This window comes from Protopterus annectens, chromosome 14.part0 (genome assembly GCF_019279795.1).
Source record: "Protopterus annectens isolate FY-2018-M chromosome 14.part0, PAN1.0, whole genome shotgun sequence".
In the NCBI taxonomy this organism is placed as follows: domain Eukaryota; kingdom Metazoa; phylum Chordata; order Ceratodontiformes; family Protopteridae; genus Protopterus; species Protopterus annectens.
This window is the reverse complement of record NC_056748.1, coordinates 748,703,305-748,721,285: the sequence shown is the minus strand read 5'-3', so window position 1 is coordinate 748,721,285 and position 17,981 is coordinate 748,703,305. Positions and strand designations below refer to the sequence as shown.

At 38.3% G+C, this 17,981-nt stretch overlaps 2 protein-coding genes across 3 annotated transcripts in view; one reads left to right on the top strand and one right to left on the bottom strand.

Annotated features, from left to right (window-relative positions):
- Nucleotides 1–7,731, bottom strand: part of TWNK (twinkle mtDNA helicase) — a 289,758-nt gene extending 282,027 nt beyond the window's left edge. For both annotated transcript variants that reach the window (XM_044056485.1, XM_044056486.1), the window contains exon 1: nucleotides 7,483–7,731. Coding sequence is in view for 1 of the 2 variants with exons in the window: in XM_044056486.1 (XP_043912421.1) it covers nucleotides 7,483–7,510 (28 nt within the window). In the remaining variant the exon portion in view is untranslated. The remainder of the gene's footprint in view (nucleotides 1–7,482) is intronic.
- A 100-nt stretch (nucleotides 7,732–7,831) lies between these two features.
- Nucleotides 7,832–17,981, top strand: part of MRPL43 (mitochondrial ribosomal protein L43) — a 90,343-nt gene continuing 80,193 nt past the window's right edge. The window contains exon 1 of the mRNA XM_044056487.1: nucleotides 7,832–8,097. Coding sequence (XP_043912422.1) covers nucleotides 7,967–8,097 — 131 coding nt within the window. The 5' untranslated portion in view covers nucleotides 7,832–7,966. The remainder of the gene's footprint in view (nucleotides 8,098–17,981) is intronic.

Below are 17,981 nucleotides of genomic sequence, written 5' to 3'. Positions count from 1 at the left end.
TTGCTTTATATTTACAGCCATTGACAAAGAAAATAATGGATGCTGAACTTTATAAACATAATTGGTATGGTAATCAGGAAAAGTTGGCTTTATTTACAGACAATATTATTTTGTACCTAAAAAAAACAGAAAAGGACATCTCAGTGTTTTGGAACATTCCGAGATAGTTTCTAGTCTTTTCTGGGATATTAATGAAGATAAAACAAAGGCTATAGCTGTAAACTATGTACCCACATATGAATTGCTTCAATACCCATATGTATAGGGACACAATAAAATGAAGTATTTAGGGGTAGGGATTAAAAAAGGATTCTGTTATGGCAGCTAAGGATATGTGGAAAGAGACTAAGCAAAAGATAATATAAAAACTGAGAAACTGGAAGCACTTGTTTATGGATATGGATAGCAAGATACAACACAGAAGAGAAGTTGTGGACAATAATAAATATTTGAAGGAATTTATCTGGGAGGGTAAGAGGACAAAGGTCATGTCAGGCAAGGTGATCCTTCCAGTAGGACAAAGTGGTTTGGGAATTACCTAATTTGAAGGGATATTTAGAGTTACACAGTTAAGGATCACATACATAACACAAGCATAAAGCTATAATTCAAAGTGGAAAGGGATGATGATAAAGCAGAGGGGAATTAAAGAAATAAGGAAAGAGTGGGATTTTGTAACAGATTCTTAAGGAGAATAACAGACATAAAGAATATTATATTCATAAAGTAGCAAAAAGTACTCTAAAAACCCAGTCAATTTGAGAATGGAGAAAGGAGATTTTTGCCAATAGGGAAGACTGCAATTAAGTGTAAAGAGAACAGGCAAGGGGGTTCACTGGAGAGAACTGGCAAAGGAACTAAGGTATTGGGAGGAAATAACTGTAGAGGGACAGGTAACTGCATGAAAACAGGCCATGAAGACATTTGGATTGCAGGTTAGAGACAGCCTTCCCTATCAGGGATTGATGTCATACTATAGGAAAAGCTAAAGGGATAGGAGAATCTTAAGTAAAATATCTGCTCTGGGAAAGTTTTTTAACTGAATTTAGAGCAAATATTGCTGTTAAAAATGATAATTAGTACAGCATATACAGGGATAAAACTGATCAGTCACAGCATGAAGTTATGGGAAAGAGTAGCGGAAACTAGATTAAGAAGGGAGGTGATGATTAGTGATCAGCAGTATGGATTCATGCCAGGAAAGAGCACTACAGATGTGATGTTTACTCCGAGAGTGTTGATGGAGAAATACAGAGAAGGTCAGAAAGAGTTGCATTGTGTCTTTGTGGACTTAGAGAAAGCATATGACAGGATGCCTAGACAGGAGTTGTGGTACTGTATGAGGAAGTCGGGAGTGGCAGAGAAGTATGTAAGAGTGGTACAGGATATGTACGAGGGTAGTGTGACAGTAGTGAGGTCTGCGGTGGGAGTGACGGGTATGTTTAAGGTAGATGTGGGATTACATCAAGGATCAGCTCTGAGCCCTTTCTTATTTGCAATGGTGATGGACACGTTGACAGATGAGATCAGATAGGAGGCCTCGTGGACTGTGGTGTTTGCAGATAACATTGTGATCTGTAGTGAGAATAGGGACCAGGTTGAGGAGACCCTAGAGAGGTGGAGAATATGCTCTAGAGAGGAGAAGAATGAAGGTCAGCAGGACTACGACAGAATATGTGTGTGAATGAGAAGGAGGATAGAGAAATGGTGAGTATGCAGGGAGTGGAGATGGCGAAGGTGGATGAGTTTAAATACTTGGGATCAACAGTTCAGAGTAATGGCGAGTGTGGAAGAGAGGTGAAGAAGTGAGTACAGGCAGGGCGGAATGGGTGGAGAAGAGTGTCAGGAGTGATTTGTGACAGACGGGTACCAGTAAGAGTGAAAGGGAAGGTCTACAAGAGAGTAATTGGACCAGCTATGTTATATGGGTTGGAGACGGTGGCATTGACAAAAAAGCAGGAGTCAGAGCTATATATGGCAGAGTTAAAAGATGTTAAGATTTGCAATGAGTGTGACAAGGATGGACAGGATTAGGAATCAGTATATTAGAGGATCAGCTCAGGTTGGACGGTTTGGGGGCAAAGCCAGACAGGCGAGACTGCATTGGTTTGGACATGTGCCAAGGAGGGATGCTCGGTATATTAGGAAAAGGATGCCAAGGATGAATCTGCCAGGTAAGAGGAAAAGAGGAAGGCCTAAGATAAGGTTTATGGATAGGACATGCAGGTGGTTGGTGCGACAGAGCAAGATGCAGAGGACAGGAAGAACTGGAAACAGACGATCAGCTGTGGCGACCCTTAATGGGAACAGCCGAAAGAGAAGTAGTACAGCATATAAAATACTGCATAACTATAAGAATCAATCAGAGAAGGTTGGAAAAGATTATAAAAGCAATTCTCAGGGAAAGAATGGAAGGACATAGTTATGGCTCCCAAATGAGCAACAAGAAGACTACAAGACTTAGGATTTTTGCATAGCTATTTGTATACCCCAATGTAGACTCCAAAGAATTTTTCCTCAAGTAGATGCCAAATGTTGGCGGTATATAAGGGAAGAAAACGGTAACTGGAAACATCTTTTAGGAGTGTAATGATTTGGCAGACTTCAAAAATTCCCTACAGAGTACTCTCGTCAGAAATATTGGGTGAGCAAATGAGTGTAGATAAGGAAATGATTTTTGAGCCAATATACAAGATGTGAACCAACTTGTGTCTAAGAATGTAAGAAAAATAACTGTCACTCAACTTACATGTGAAATCATAGCACATAGGGTCAGGGAAGTTACTGTACTCAACCATCATCAGACCCATCATTGAGTATAATACTCCCTTCTGTGTGTACCTGACCAGGCACTTGCAACAACTGGAATGTCCACAGAGGCTCCTCAAACATACAATACAGGGTTCCAAACACAATGTCCTATGCAAACAGCCTCAAAGCCCTACTTCTATAATCTGTTTCCTACAGACTGCTGAGAGGTAATTTATGCCCAGGATACAAAGCATCCTTGGATCCCGCTCTGATGGACCTTTTTCATAGCTGCAAAATGAACAGCACCAGAACTACTAAATCTAAAGATTTAAACTAACTTTGCTTTCAACTTAAAACAGGACATGTCAGACAGACAGGTATGCATCTCAGAAAATCCCCGGTCTCTGCAATAGGCTTCCCATCCATGTGAAACAGAGCCCTTCCCTAACTAATTAAAATGCAACCTGACCTGTGTATGGGAAATCAGAAATGCACATCTAGTCTGACATCCATCTATGCCTATGTCTATCAGAGACAACTGTTAAATTAACATACACCCCTATAAATAACCTCTAAGGCACAAGAACATGGGATACATCTGGTTTGCATGGCTAGGCTTATAAAGGCCCCAGTGGTCATTAACTTATTATAGGATCATAGAAAGTTACTAGGCTATTGGCCCTGAGGCCCTTACAAGCCTAGCCAAGAATTTAGCCCATGTTCCAACAAGTCAGCACCCTGATTATACACCTATAAACCTATGAAATGAAGTATGAAAAAAATCAAGTGCGATAATTTTCATCCCAAAGCTAAAAAAAAAAAAGGCAAACAGATTTAAATGCAGGCACTAAACTCATTTTTGTTTTCACACAGATGGTAAAAATGAAACATATAAAAATGCAGTATATTCATTGAAGCTTATTAACTTAACAACTGACATGTGATTATGTCAACTACAAAACTTTACAGAAGCATATTCCTAATGTGCCTAAAGACTTTGAATAAAATAAGGAACAGAGTGAATACAAAAAAAAATATTAATAAGACAGTCCAACAGCACAAGGGACATACAATAAAAGTCTTAAAAGAATGATGCACTCATTAAACAGCAAGAAAAGTAGACATTAAGTTAAACACCTAAATATTTTCAGACTTTTTACTAGATATAGCTGTGCCATACTTGTTAAAGCTTTATTATTTAATAATTTAGACTGCTTTACAAGACTAAGATTAAAAATATTAAGGGTGTTAATAAATTTCAGAACAAAGTTTAAATCTCAAAAAGGTTACAATTTTCTGAAAAGCAATTGCTTGTAACTATCTAGTTATTTCTACTAAAGTTCAGGTTTTATGGCAGGAAGACTAATTCCAAAAAAATTACATTTTCTGGCATGACCTGGAAAACTTTTACATTACTAGTCTATCTAAATTCCATGCAAACATAGAAGTGGACCCAGTACACTAGTGCAGCAGGAAGGCTAAAGGGACTGAGGGTCTTGTAGCATACTTGCTTTCAAAAAGCAACCAAACTAATAAACAAAGTCCACTTAGGTACAAACCAGTATTGTTTTAAGCAATAATCTTGTTGTAACAGAGGAATTACTTACTTTTTACTAATTTATAAAGATCATTAGACACAAGGCTTGTTTGAGAATATCTTGGCTGGGAAATTCATTGTTCAATACACCTAGAAACTGTGGGAATGAAACCACGGACTACTGGGTGTGCCAAGTCCATTCAGACTATTATCAGCAAATGTAAGCATTAATTCGCTATACTGATGACATAGTAATTTCCAGATCAGGCCCATCACACATAATCATAAAAAGCAATTAGAAAATTACTTTAGATTTATATCAAATTTGTTAAAAGGCATGCATCTATTACTGAACTCATTAAAAACCAAAGCACTACTCTCTTGAATAAACCAAAAGGTATCCCTATTCCCCCTAACACATCCTAGACTACAACCCTAGATTCCTTCAAGTGCATAAGACTCTAACTAAATGAGAATCTCAACTTCCAAATGCACACAGAACATATTAAAACAAATATTCATAACCACCTGTTCTTGTCATGAAAAAATCTCAAAATAGTTCTGATAATCCATTTAGAATATGGATTTCCCATCACTGCCACTACATAAAAACTGGACTTCCTTCAATGTCCAACAAAATAAGTAGACTTATCACATATGCCACCTGCAGGAAATGTCACTGTACAGTACTTAAAACAAGGAAAGTGGCTACTAACATAGCTGATGACAGTTCTCGTACTGGATCCCCATATATTCAAACTCCTCTAAATAAACTCCTTCTCCTACCCAACAGAAAACCTATCAATTAAAAACAAAGTACAGCCTGCATTTGCATCCAACATGCCTTCTCTGCAAACTCATCTAATAAAACTCTACTGCACTACCCACAATTTTTCTGTACTGCACCCTAAGCTTTGAAGTACCTGTTTTGCACAAAATTAAAATCCCACCTTCAAGAGGAAGGCAAATATAAATGCTTAAAAAACACAGCACAACACTAGATAATAGTCCACATAGACAATGAAACACAAGACCTACATTTAAAAAAGAAAGAGAAAGACAAAGAGAAGTACTAGATATTAAGCAAACTCAGTACCTACCATAGAATAATAATAGTAGTAGAATTAAGCAACTTCTACATTATGTACTGTATTAACTAATAATGATGATTTTAGTACTAGTTGCATTATTATTACAAGGAGTAGCAGACTGTAAGTAAATATCTTTCATACTATGTCTCTCTTCTCAATTTCCAAACTGCTTTATGAAAGGTTACATAATAAGCTTGCTTGTGCCCCGCATTCCATTTTCCAATGTCCTTGCTTGTACTACTATAAAATGTTTTTCAGAAATGTTCATAATATATTTTACTGGTCCATTTTCTACTACTGCTCTTTCTTATCTATGTTGGTATGCTACGTTTCTGAGTGTATGTCCTAGGATGAGCCAGAAACAGGTTGAATGAGTTCACTGTTCTACTCGGTTAAAGATTGTAAATATAAAGGCATAGATAAATTCTGTTATAGAATTATGTACCATTCAAATTAAAAATGTGAGATTAAAGGCAATAATATTCACTATAAATTACCTACAAGTAATCATTGCCAATCACACCTCAAGACAAACATTAGTCTTTTTCTGTACTCACTCACTGACAGTACTACTACTTGGAAAATATCAAGCAACACCACCAGATGACATGATAGATTCCCAAGTCAATATATTCCTTATTTCTGGAATAGATTGCCCTTACCTATCAAGCAGAGTACTTCCCTAGCATTATTTAAAACCAGTTTGGATGACTGGATGGGCAATCACACATTTTACCAGGGATATGTGAAGAAAGTCTACTTAACAGAGGACACTGCTAGTCCCACAACAGTATTGGGTGGTGTGGCTATGCTTACCTCTCTAGTATACCTCCTTATGAGGAGTATTCCTTATTTTGAGTCTTACAGTCCATATTTCTCTTAGTTGCATGATGAAAGGCTCGGTCATACATACTGTGAATTCTTTTAACCTATAACCATACTAAATACTACTGAATCATGTTGTTGGGCTTTTCCTGGTTAGGGGTCGCCACTGCAGAACTCAGGTCCGCTAATGACTGGCATAGATTTTTATGGTGCCGAGTTGCCAGCCCTACGCCCATTCACACATGTCTTTCAGAGGCCACTCGACTGCGGGGAGGACATATAGACTCCACACAGAAGGCACTCCAGCCGAGAATCGAACAGGAGAACCTCCTGCTGTGAGGCAACAACACTACCGCTGGACCACTGAGGCTTTACTAAATACTACTGAATCATAAAAAGTGAAAAACTTGTTCTATATATAAAGTACCAAATTTTAACAATTTTTGAAACTTCTAGTTGAAGCTGTTCATAAGCTGTTAGGGGTGTAGTCAAGCAAAGTATTTGTACTCTATCTACCGAGTACATTTTTCCTGAGCATCACCTAGAAACGCTGGCTTTTTCAGAACATGTTATGTCTGCAAAGGTCTTGCGTAATGCTTCCCAGCAATTGGTATGTAGCTTGCGTGCAGGCAGTAATTATTAATTGAAAACAATATGGTTAATAGTTTTAAGCGAGGACAAATGAAAATTATACATGCTCGGGGGGGGGGGCAACATTTTGAGAGATGTGTGTTCATTTTTTTTTTGAATGGCGCATGGGATGGGGTAGCAAAAAGTTTGTGGGTATAAAATGTAATTATTTGTCTATACCCCTTCTGTTATTTAAGTGTTCAACATTTTGTCCATTTTCTCCACATTATAAAACACACTTTCGAGTTGGCAGGTCGAGAGATAGGCAATGGGCTTCTTTGGCTGCAACATGAGTACAACTCTAGTGACATCATTTACAGAAAAACGTTTAAATATAAAATTCAATTTCACGTTCTCCTCCCACCAAAGTTACATATCTATGTCTACATGTACACATTATTAAAACACATACACGTTAAATTTCTCCATTCCTCAGCAAGCACATGATTAAGGTTTATCCAACGCGTGCACCCACGAGCATGAAGTTTATGTATGTGTAAATACACGCATATACACAGATATATATGCTCGCTATACATGCAACTGCGTGTATACAAACTAAATAAATTCCATGTATGGATTTACAATACTGACTGCATTGGAAAAGGAGAAATTCCTAGCTTATAATGACACCATCGCACAGCTCACCTTTGCGCCAAACACTCCGTATACCCATTCCCCAAATATTTGCCTAGTCGCACACCTAAACACAAAATTTGCATCTGTTTCTATTATACGTAATGCCTCCAACATCCTCGACTATAACTTTGTGGACTCAGAAATGTCCTAGCAATACCAGTATAAGTGTTCGTATTTTTTGCCCTTAATTTCCATGTGCGGAGCCCATTCGACATATCCCGTCACTTAGAGTTGTCCGAAGTAAAACACCACTCAAGTGCTCCAAACAAAGATATCTCTACACGTAGAGCTGTTAGGAACTAGAATTATAGATTCAGTTTCTCAGGTTGACGGTAGAGTTTATGGGTTACGCTGTGGTATTTGTTAAGATAAATAGTAAAGTGAATTTTGGTCGTATTAAAAGGTTCCGTATGTAAGTGTATTAATCACAGATCACTGAAGTTCGGGCTAATTGTTGACTTTATTTTTTAGAAGAGAAGACGTAATTGCAGTGATGACAGCCCGTGGTACTGCGAGTCGTTTTCTGCAAAGCGTTTTACAGAACGGCGTGGGTAGGTACATCTGTCAACTGAAGAGGATCACCTTGATCTTCAGTAAGGACGCACAAACATCATTGGGTGCAAGGTAATGCAGTTTTCTGATTTAATTTATTTATAATTATATTATTATTTTCAAGCAGATGATTTTTGAGTACTGTCATCCATGTCACAAATAAGCGCATAGTCCAATCTGAATACATTTTACTGTGCGAAAACCACGTGTTTTCATTTTGTAGTTGGTTGCGAACTGTGTTTTAGTTTGATGTACTTTGTCTGAAACGTATGACCTAATGAAGGCAAAAGTTAAAACTGAAACGTGAAATACATTTTGAATGTAGAAACACAAAGCCATTTTTACTGTAGGCTGTCTTGCTATTCGTATGTCTCATAGGGTTGCCACCTTTTCAAATGCCCAAAGTGGGACATTTTTGGTACAAACTTCAGATTTTTTAGGCTGAAACATACAGTACAAAGGACAGAACTTCACTTTTTTGCCTAAATATAAGCTTATTCTTGTATCATTTTAGTTACTTATTCTGTTTCTTATAACATTTAGGTGTTACAGATACATAATAACTGTTTTATGCAACTATTAAATAAAATATAGGAAATAATTTTGTTCTAAAATCTCAGGACATTTGCCATTTTTACAATTTTTTGGCAGGACACAACTGCCCAAAGAGGGACTGTCCCTCGCAAAGTGGGACAGGTGGCAACCTTAATGTCTCATTATGCACTTAAGAGTTTTATAAATGTTTGTACTTGTACGATGACCCCCCCCCCCCGTAAAAGCAATTTAAAGCACAAAATTAGGTGAGGGTGTAAAGTACTGCGTACATAGGGTTACCACCTGTCCCACTTTGCGAAGGACAGTCCCTCTGGGCAGTTGTGTCCTGCAAAAAAATTGTAAAAATGGCAAATGTCCTGAGATTTTAGAACACATTTTTTCCTATATTTTATGTAATAGTTGCATAAAACAGTTATTTTGTATCTGAAACACATAGAATAAGCAACTAAAATGCTACAAGAATAAGCTTTTATTTAGGCAAAAAAGTGAAGGTATGTCCTTTGTACTGGCCGTGGGCATGTTTTGGCCTGGAAAATCTGACGTTTGTACCAAAAATGTACCACTTTGGGCATTTGAAAAGGTGGCAACCCTATGCGTACATACTGCCCTTCTGACCCGCTAATAGTTGAGCCTGTCCTTGCATCTCTTAATTAAAGGACACACAATACACAGAATAACTATCTTGGGAAGGCCGTATTTCAAGAACGGCGCCAAACGGTCACAGATGGAATTTTCAAAATGAATATTCAACAGGTGGCTGGATAATCTGCATGGCTTGTCACTCAGCCGTATTTTGCATGCAACCTCACATTGGCTTGCCCTGTCAATTATGTACGCCATACCCATTCCTGCGCGAAAATCACGGTGGGGTAATGTTCTACAAAGCCCCTATTTTTAGCCGTGTATATGTATGTCCCTGGTTTCAGGCTTGGTTCACCCTTTAGAGAATTTTCTGAATCCTCCTCATCACAGGTGATTTTTGAAGCTCCCTAGTATAAAGAAAACCACGCTACATTATCAACGAGGGACACACATCTTGCATCTCCATTTTTGGAAGCAAAAATAAATAAATAACACTGTGGGGTAGATTTCATTAAAACCCTACGGATTTTACACTGTCGTTTTGATAATGTGCTTGTATTTTCCGTCATTTTTATTACTGTCTTTAAGATGCATTTCAAAGTAGCATCCGACATTCATACTGGAAGCAGAAGGAAGGGTTGTGTGCTATCTGATATTCAAATTTTATACATGCCCTTTTTTTTTTTTTTTTTTTTGCTGGACTTGGATGCGCATCCTTTTCAAAAGTACCTGTTTTCAATGTTTACAGTTTGAGAGGTATGTAGTGTGACACGGGAAGAAGTGCCAGTATTTGTAGTCAATCCTCTTTCTCCAAATACTTGTAGTGGGGGGGGGTACAGCCATACGTATTAACCATACCTCTCAACCTCTTGGCACAATATTTCTGGACAAAGCCAAAAATAATGGGGAGTAAAGGCCCAAAAATATAGACAATTTTAAATACTGCTGTTATAAATTTAGAAAGTTGATAGAATAACAGGTTTTGCATTAGCACACATTTTTGAAATCTGAAACTCAAATGTCTGTCATTTTTAGTAACTTTTATCTTCAATTTGCCAGAAAACCACAAATTTTATGAGGAATAGATCAAAAATAGGAGGCAAAAATCTAGAAAGTTGACAGGTAGGCTTTTAACTGTCCGTGACTTCCAGAACATCCCTGGTTTTGCCTCATGTTTTGGCCTTAGCCATCATATTTGTTTTACTTTTCTGAAAAATCACTTATGTTTATAGCCCATCAATGCCAGACATTATCATGAGAAGCATGGGTACAGCCACTAAATGGCAGTAATGTTGGTCACATCTCTAAACCGCAACTGGTAGCCATCAGGGTAATAAATTGTTTTTCCCCTGTTGCAACACATTGAACATTTTAATAAAATGAAAACTGATGCAAAGAAAGTTGACAAAAAAAACATTCACAGAAAAATAGAGAACAGACTTTTGTATAGTTATGCCTGATTTTCTGCATCTCATCCACTCTGCTCCTTGTGGGTACCTAAATGCAGTGGCTCTGCAATTTTTTGTCACTTTTATATTAATTTAGCTTCAGTGGCACTCCGGTTTCCTCCCACATCCCAAAGACATGCTGCAGGTGGATTGGACACTCTCTAAATTGGCCCTAGGTATGAGTGTGTGTGTGTGCCTTCTGTGGAAGGTTGGGTGCCGGGCTGGCAACTCGTCACTGTAAAACTCCACTGCCAACCATGAACAGACAGGTGATCTGCTGTGGCGACCCTAACCGGGGAAAAAGCCGAAAGAAGAATTAATTTAACTTTGGTAGTCCTCCAACTAATGATGCATTTGTCCTTGCTAGAATTATAATGTTACAGCCCATAAACCAATTTAAATTTAATTTACCATGCCTTACACTCATTAATAGTATACTCCACTACTGAAACCTTTAAAAGTTTAGACTTTGGTTTAGTTCCTTTAACCAGGTGTTTTGATAAACTGTTTGTCTGTGAAGGGATAGGAGGTAAAGGTGGGTCAGATAATTCATAGCTTAACACATATCGTCTTGGAGATGTCTATAAGAGACCAAGTAAACAAAACATAGAGAGAGACCTGGCAGTCTATCCTGTTAAATAAGGTTCTAAGTTGAATGATATAGTTGGACAAATACATGCCAAAAGGGGCATTCTGCTCTGTAATGGAGCTAATGTATGTGTAAAGGGAAATTAAAACCTCTCTGGATCTAGAGGTGATGCTTTTGGAAATTAGGTGAGCAAGATGGAAGGCTTTCCAAACTGCTGCAGAGACATTATTATCAAAAATACAAAGCACCGTCAACACGAGTGCGTAGATTCTTTGCACGGTGCATAATTGGAGGGATATTCCACATAGATGCTTTGATGAGGAAATGTTTTGCTTACCAAAATAAGTTGTATTATAGTGTCTCATATTTTAATTTTCATTTTGAGGACCATTGTTCTTGTACAAATTGTAAGCATGATCTAGTCCATGTTCCGGCAACTGTGAAAAAGTGGAAGATAGAATGGCAACACCTAGTTTACTGTTTTTAAATGTGGGTAACCATAGGCTAGGATTGTTGACCTGAAGGTCTGAGAAACAGTTGTCAGTTATTTTCCTTTCAAATGTGGCATGTGCAACTCTAATCATATGAGTTCTATCAAACAACCAGTTATTTATAGCATGATATATGGATTTATATTCAGAGTTACAAGTCTGTCAATAATGCTTGCGTGGGGGAATAGTGCCCCTTGGCCAGGTCCAGTATGTGCTGTATAACCTCTGTTCACTGCTTTGGTGACTTTTAAAATAAAGAAATACATAAATAAGGTTAAAGAGGAGGACCTTCTTTTGACAACACTAGTTTGACAATGGTCAAGGTGAAGTTAGTGCAGAGGACTAATGCCCCAACTTGTTAATTATTTGTTTTCTGTAGCAAGGATTTGGCATTTATAATCTTTCCACCTTCACTTACCTGCTGTTTGACAATGAGCAAGTCACTTAACCAGATAGTGCTTTGGAGTGTTTGAGAATTTGAGCTAGGCTCCTTGATTGTGTCCTGGACTGCATGCCTAGTTATTATGAACCTGTTGGGGGCAGTGTTGGCATAATGGCTAAGGTCTTTACCTCGCAGATACAAGGTGTAGGGTTTGATTCTGACCTCTGGTTATTGGCTAGCCTTGTAATAGTCTAAGAACTGATAGCCTAGTATTTACCTATGAAACTAAGAGGTTTTCAGTGCTCATAGGTTCATAGTTTAGTACTAAGCTAACTGTCCTTGCGAACCATTTTAAGCCTAGCCAATTATCCCCTGTGAGACTCGAACCCTGCACCTTGTGTTTGCAAGGCAAACACCTTGGCCATTAAGCCACCTTCCCAACCAATCAAGCCACCCTCCCAACCCTCAGATTAATAAGGCCTAAGTTAAGCTGTTCATTGGCTTTATGAATAAAGGTAGTGAGATTAATAGGCATATAGTTACCACAGTCAATGGTTGGGTCATTCTGATATAATGACGATACAATGGCCATTTTCCAGGCTTCATGAATGTAACCAGTGGAGAGGCTTACGTTAAAGTAGGACTTAGTAAGCTATGTTTAGTACTGATTTATCAGGCAGTTTGCTATGTTATTAGGACCTGTGGGTGAGGTGTTCTTTGTTTTTGTTGCTTAGTAAATAAAGAGAATGGCTGGGTCTGTGAAATAAACTTTGGCTAGAGTAAAATTAGCTCTAAGCGAATATCCAAGCTGATAAATTATTTCTGTTAGGTCAGAGTGGGCATTATTCAGCGTAAGATGTCATTTAGATTAGTCAAAATTCAAGATATCTAAAACTAATGCAGGCCATCCACTATAATACATCCAACAGGACAATTATAAACCTTTTTGGAATCCGTGGAAACATTACCCTTTCAAAAACTGTTGGCCTGATGTACCACTTAAACTTGGCTTAGAGTACATTTTGTTAATAATTTCATAAAGGACTCTGTCAAATAAAAACATCATGAAGTAGTAACATATATGGGCAACACTGCCAGTGGTGAGAAGTGTCAGGTGCTTTATAAATAAAAGGCCATGAAACGTAAATCTGGAAAAAATATCTTAAAGACAACAACGGAATTCTGTTATTAAATGCTCAACTGCTCTGTCCTTTTTCTCCCTATATACAGTCCCTGCTATGAATAAACAGCAATGCCGCATTTAAAATATTTTAAATTGACTGTTTCTCTCCACTAGAACAGTACCTTACCGTACTGTGGTGGTTTCACTTTCAAAAAACTTTTATCCCACCCTGGAAAAGCTTGCTGTAGTCTCCAATTCATCGATGTCATCAAGGCCAATGAATACAGGTAGTTTTCTGGCCAATTCCCTCCCCAAACTGACATCACCACGACCGTCCTAAAAACCCACCCATGCTGTGATGTCACAGGTCCCTGGTCCATCTCCTACCCATACAGAAAGTAAAGGCTAGAACAAGGAAAAAGTATGAGTCAAGTCTCCTGCTGTGAACTGACAGTCACAGCAGGTACCAGCTCAAATTGCCCTTAGCAATTTGGCAGCTAGGGAAGTTAGGTATGAAGGGGGTGGGAGATGAGTTGAAGTAGTACAATTCAGACTTCACAAAATACTGCAATTTACCCATTCTAAAAAGAAGCAGCAGTAAATCCACCTAACCTGCAAATGGCTAGTAGATACTTGTTTAATATTTACTTACAAACAGCTTATTTGACAAAAGTGTCTTCTGCAAATGTTCAGTTTACCCAACCTCCATAAGGGCTAGTAACCTTATGTTTAAATGTTAATTCACTAAAAGCTTATTACACAATGTATTATATTTCTGCACATATTTTAATTGTTCTGTACAAATCTTTATTTTTTTGTAACATGTAATATGTAACTTGCAGTATTTGGAGCTTTTCTCCCCATGCCTCCACTGAAAACGGACTCTCTATGGCCCAGTGGACTTCCCCAGTCATCAAACTTAAATAAATAAAAAACACTTTGGAAGTCTGTCCTGTGGCATTTGCACTGTTTGTGTTTTAAGCAGTCATCGAATGGCATGAAATGTTAACTTAAAACTAACCGACTGAAAGACAACAGTGTATGCATGTAAAATCAATGCAGTGACAGGAGCTTTAGGAAGAAAGAGGCCTGCATGATGTAAGTTTTTACAGACAAGCACTGCATTGTGGGATACCTAGAGGCCAACTAAAAATCAGGATCACTTCAAGATGCTAGACTCCACATGGTCAGACTCGGAAATTACATGTAAAATATTTAAAAACTTGTTAGTAGTCCCAGAGTGGTGTAAAAATGTAGGAAATTCCAGACCATTATGAAATAAACATGTTTTCTTTTGAGTATTCAGATAATTTCAACTCTGTTCATCTTGCCAGCCTTAAAATAAATTATGATGGACAGACAAATTCAGGAATAATGCATCCTGCTAAATCAAGTCAAGGCATCTAAATAAACTGAGTTACTGCAAGCCACTGCAGTCATATCTTAAATGAAAACACAACAAACGAATATCATTTATATATACTAACTGTGATCAGACAGCAGAATAAAAGGAACAAACAGCACACTAACAAGAAACCATCCTGCTCCTTGTCTGCTGCATTCCACTGTAGAAGACAAAGTAATCAAATTGTAGTGCAGTGCAGTTCAAAACACTATAGACAACAAAACTCCTATTCAGTTAAAATTTAAAGTATATCACCTGGTACCACAAACATAAAACAATGAATATCAGCATGTTCAGCAGTGGACCTGACAGATGCAACTGCAAAGAGGCAGTATGCTTCCAGATTAAAATACTGCTCATCATGACTGTAATCACACTTGTTTTAACATTTATTCTTACAGGCAGTGAGTAGTCCATCTCAAAGAATGAACCAAATGCTCAACTGTAAAAGTATTAAACAGGCAGCAGTATTCCAGGTTGCCTTCACACTAGCCATCAGGTGACAACAGGTCCTCACAATAGGAGTCATGTAATTTTTTTTAAACCTACCAGTTTTAAAGTTTAGCAGCAACCAGAGTGCTGTGTTACAGCTTCAGTGATGACTTCTACTAAAAGCATCCACATATTTGATAATGTGGGTAGTGAAACCGTTCTGCCAGGAGTACTAACATAGATTTAACCAGTGTCAGAAGTGCAAACACAGCCCCAGCAGCTAATTCGAAGAGTCTCTGAGAGGGAAGAAAATTCCACGTAGCAAATGAAGTGTTAAATAAGCAAGTTAAGGAAGGAAGGTAAAACAACTTGATACAGTCTTAAGATAGCCACACATGTCCACATTTTGTTCATTTCTAACTGCTGTATAGAGGAAGAAAAAACAGTGTGACAGAAAGTATGTACTGTTGCAGAGTTACTAAAAAGGTAAGGAGAAATGAAGTGGATATGAGTTTTAAGGACTGACACAAGACATTTGGGCACATGTAATTGTACTTCTGGTACATTGCATTATTTGTGGACAAGTAGATGTGGTGGAGTTGAGAGGAAAAATGGAATATGGGTGAAGGGATCTTTGGTTATTCCTGGAAGGAAGCATTTCAGGATAAACTTGAGGAAACAATGCTTCACTGAGATAGTGACTCAAATGTATTCCCTGATGCGGTGTCAAAACAAAAATAATCTGATTGTTTTAAGGGTGCTTATCAAAGAGCAAGGGAATGATGTCACAATAGCTCGGGAGAGGAAGCTGCACAGATGCTAGCTCCAGCACTTGGACATACTGCATAGACCACAGCTCATTTTCATTTTATATTTTTGTTTCTATATGTGAATATACATGCCACAAATTGAGACTGATAAAGGTAATAACTGATCAGGGTAAAGAGCAGTAGTAATAGGTAGGATTAAAACTTGCACAGTGCTTCAAAACAACAGCGCGTGTAGCAGTTTGCCAGAGACAAATGATTAGTCTTTCACCCTGACCCCCATAACTAGTTCACATCTTTGCGCATGAATTTCTGTCCTTAAAGTACCATAACCTTTCCCTGCATGCTGCAAATAACCTTGGCTATGAAACATGTGCAGGTGCATAGGCAGCTTTGGTACCAGCGAACCCTGTGGTTGCTGGAGGCCCGCGACCACAGCAAGTTCTCTTCTCTTGATATTCTGTAACTTATCTGTCAAACCAACAAAAGGTAGTACAGTGTACATCAATCTTGTATACTTAATAAACCAAGTGGGGAATAACTCTTATTCATATCTCTTTTAAAATTCAAGGATATCAATGCTTATAGTAACCGTGTTTTATCAAGCAAGAGCCTTCCCAATTCCATTAAATATTTTACCACTAACATAGTGCCCATGGCTCAGTTAAACCCTGCCGGTGGACATGCTCTACACTAAAACTAACAACATAGCCATCTTTAGGTACTTGCAGTATCTGCAGCTGCGGCTTAATCATCCTCCACAGTGTGGAGGCCCTTCAAAAGATGCTGCTGGTTGGAGAAAATGAGGAGGAAAAATTTATTAATTTCCTGATTTTTATGCTCTTTAACCTGAACAGGGCTGTGATACGACCCTGTTAGGATAAAGCTGATAATGAACATGAGCAAGGTAATCACTGGAGAGATCAGCCCAGTGTGACCAGTCTTTGTGCATACCTTGGATTTTAAGAAGAGCTGATGCATCTGATCTTCAGGGATGGTTTTCTCTTTCAGGGAGCTTTATAAATACTTTCTGAACACCAGATACTACAACTCTCAACTTCTTTAATGAAGAATTCAGCGCAGTACCAATAATAGCAGAATAAAGGCTCAAAATTAGGAACACATTTTAAATATTACTCTTATTCAGTTAAATGTTAATAGAACAACACCTTTTTATCAAAATGTTTTTTACATTAAGTATAACACCCTAATGTCTAGATTTGACTGTATGTAATCCCGAATGATTTACAAGCACATCAAACTTTTTACAAAGGACAGACCAAAATTATGTGCAAAATCAGGTTTGCATTACTCCTCACTGAGGTGAATAAAAGTGACCCATCCCTGCTGCTGTTTGACATTATGCTTGTGTATACGTGAGTGTGCATGTGTGAAAATTTCAAAATACAGACTGTATAAATGGATGCAGAGGGCTCCCTTCATCATCCTTGACAGTGTGGGGGGCCCCACAAAAGGTGTTTGAGGAAAAATGAGGAGAAAAAAATATAATTGCCAGATCATGGTTTTTAACCTGAACTGGGCTGTGATATGACCCTGTTAGGATAAAGCTAACAATGGCCCCTGCTCTCAGCTGCACCCATCTAAAACTAGCTCTGCTTGGATGTGTGTGTACAGAAAGCTGCTGTAGGCTATATGGGGGTTGTGTTATTCCTCAGTCATATCTTGGATGTGTGCACATGAGGTCATTAAAGCATGTGTTTGGGATGAGGATAATGTGGGCATTGTTTGTTTTACTTTTCTCGCATACCTCAGAGTGTACAAAGAAGGTTACTGTAGCTTGTATAGGAGCAACAAAGTAGATTACATTACTGTAGTCACTATTTTGCCACAATACAGAGATAAGATGATCAGCTTTAACAATTGGCTTAAACACTGGTGTCATTCAAAGGGGATCCAGTATCTGTCTGCCTGGGATGACATGCTGGACAAAGGGACGGCTTGCACCTGTCACCCCTGGGATTCCGGATATTGGCAAAGGCTCTTGCCACCCCCATAGTGCCTTTTTTAGGCAAGGCTCAAATTCTAAACCTACCACCCTAGAACACAAAAAAGGAAAAAAACTAAGGATAATGCTGCTCAATGCCAGAAGTCTAAATCTCGAAATGCAGAGGCCCTTCTCAGTATGGAGAACATCGATGTCTGTGCTGTGACAGAAACCTGG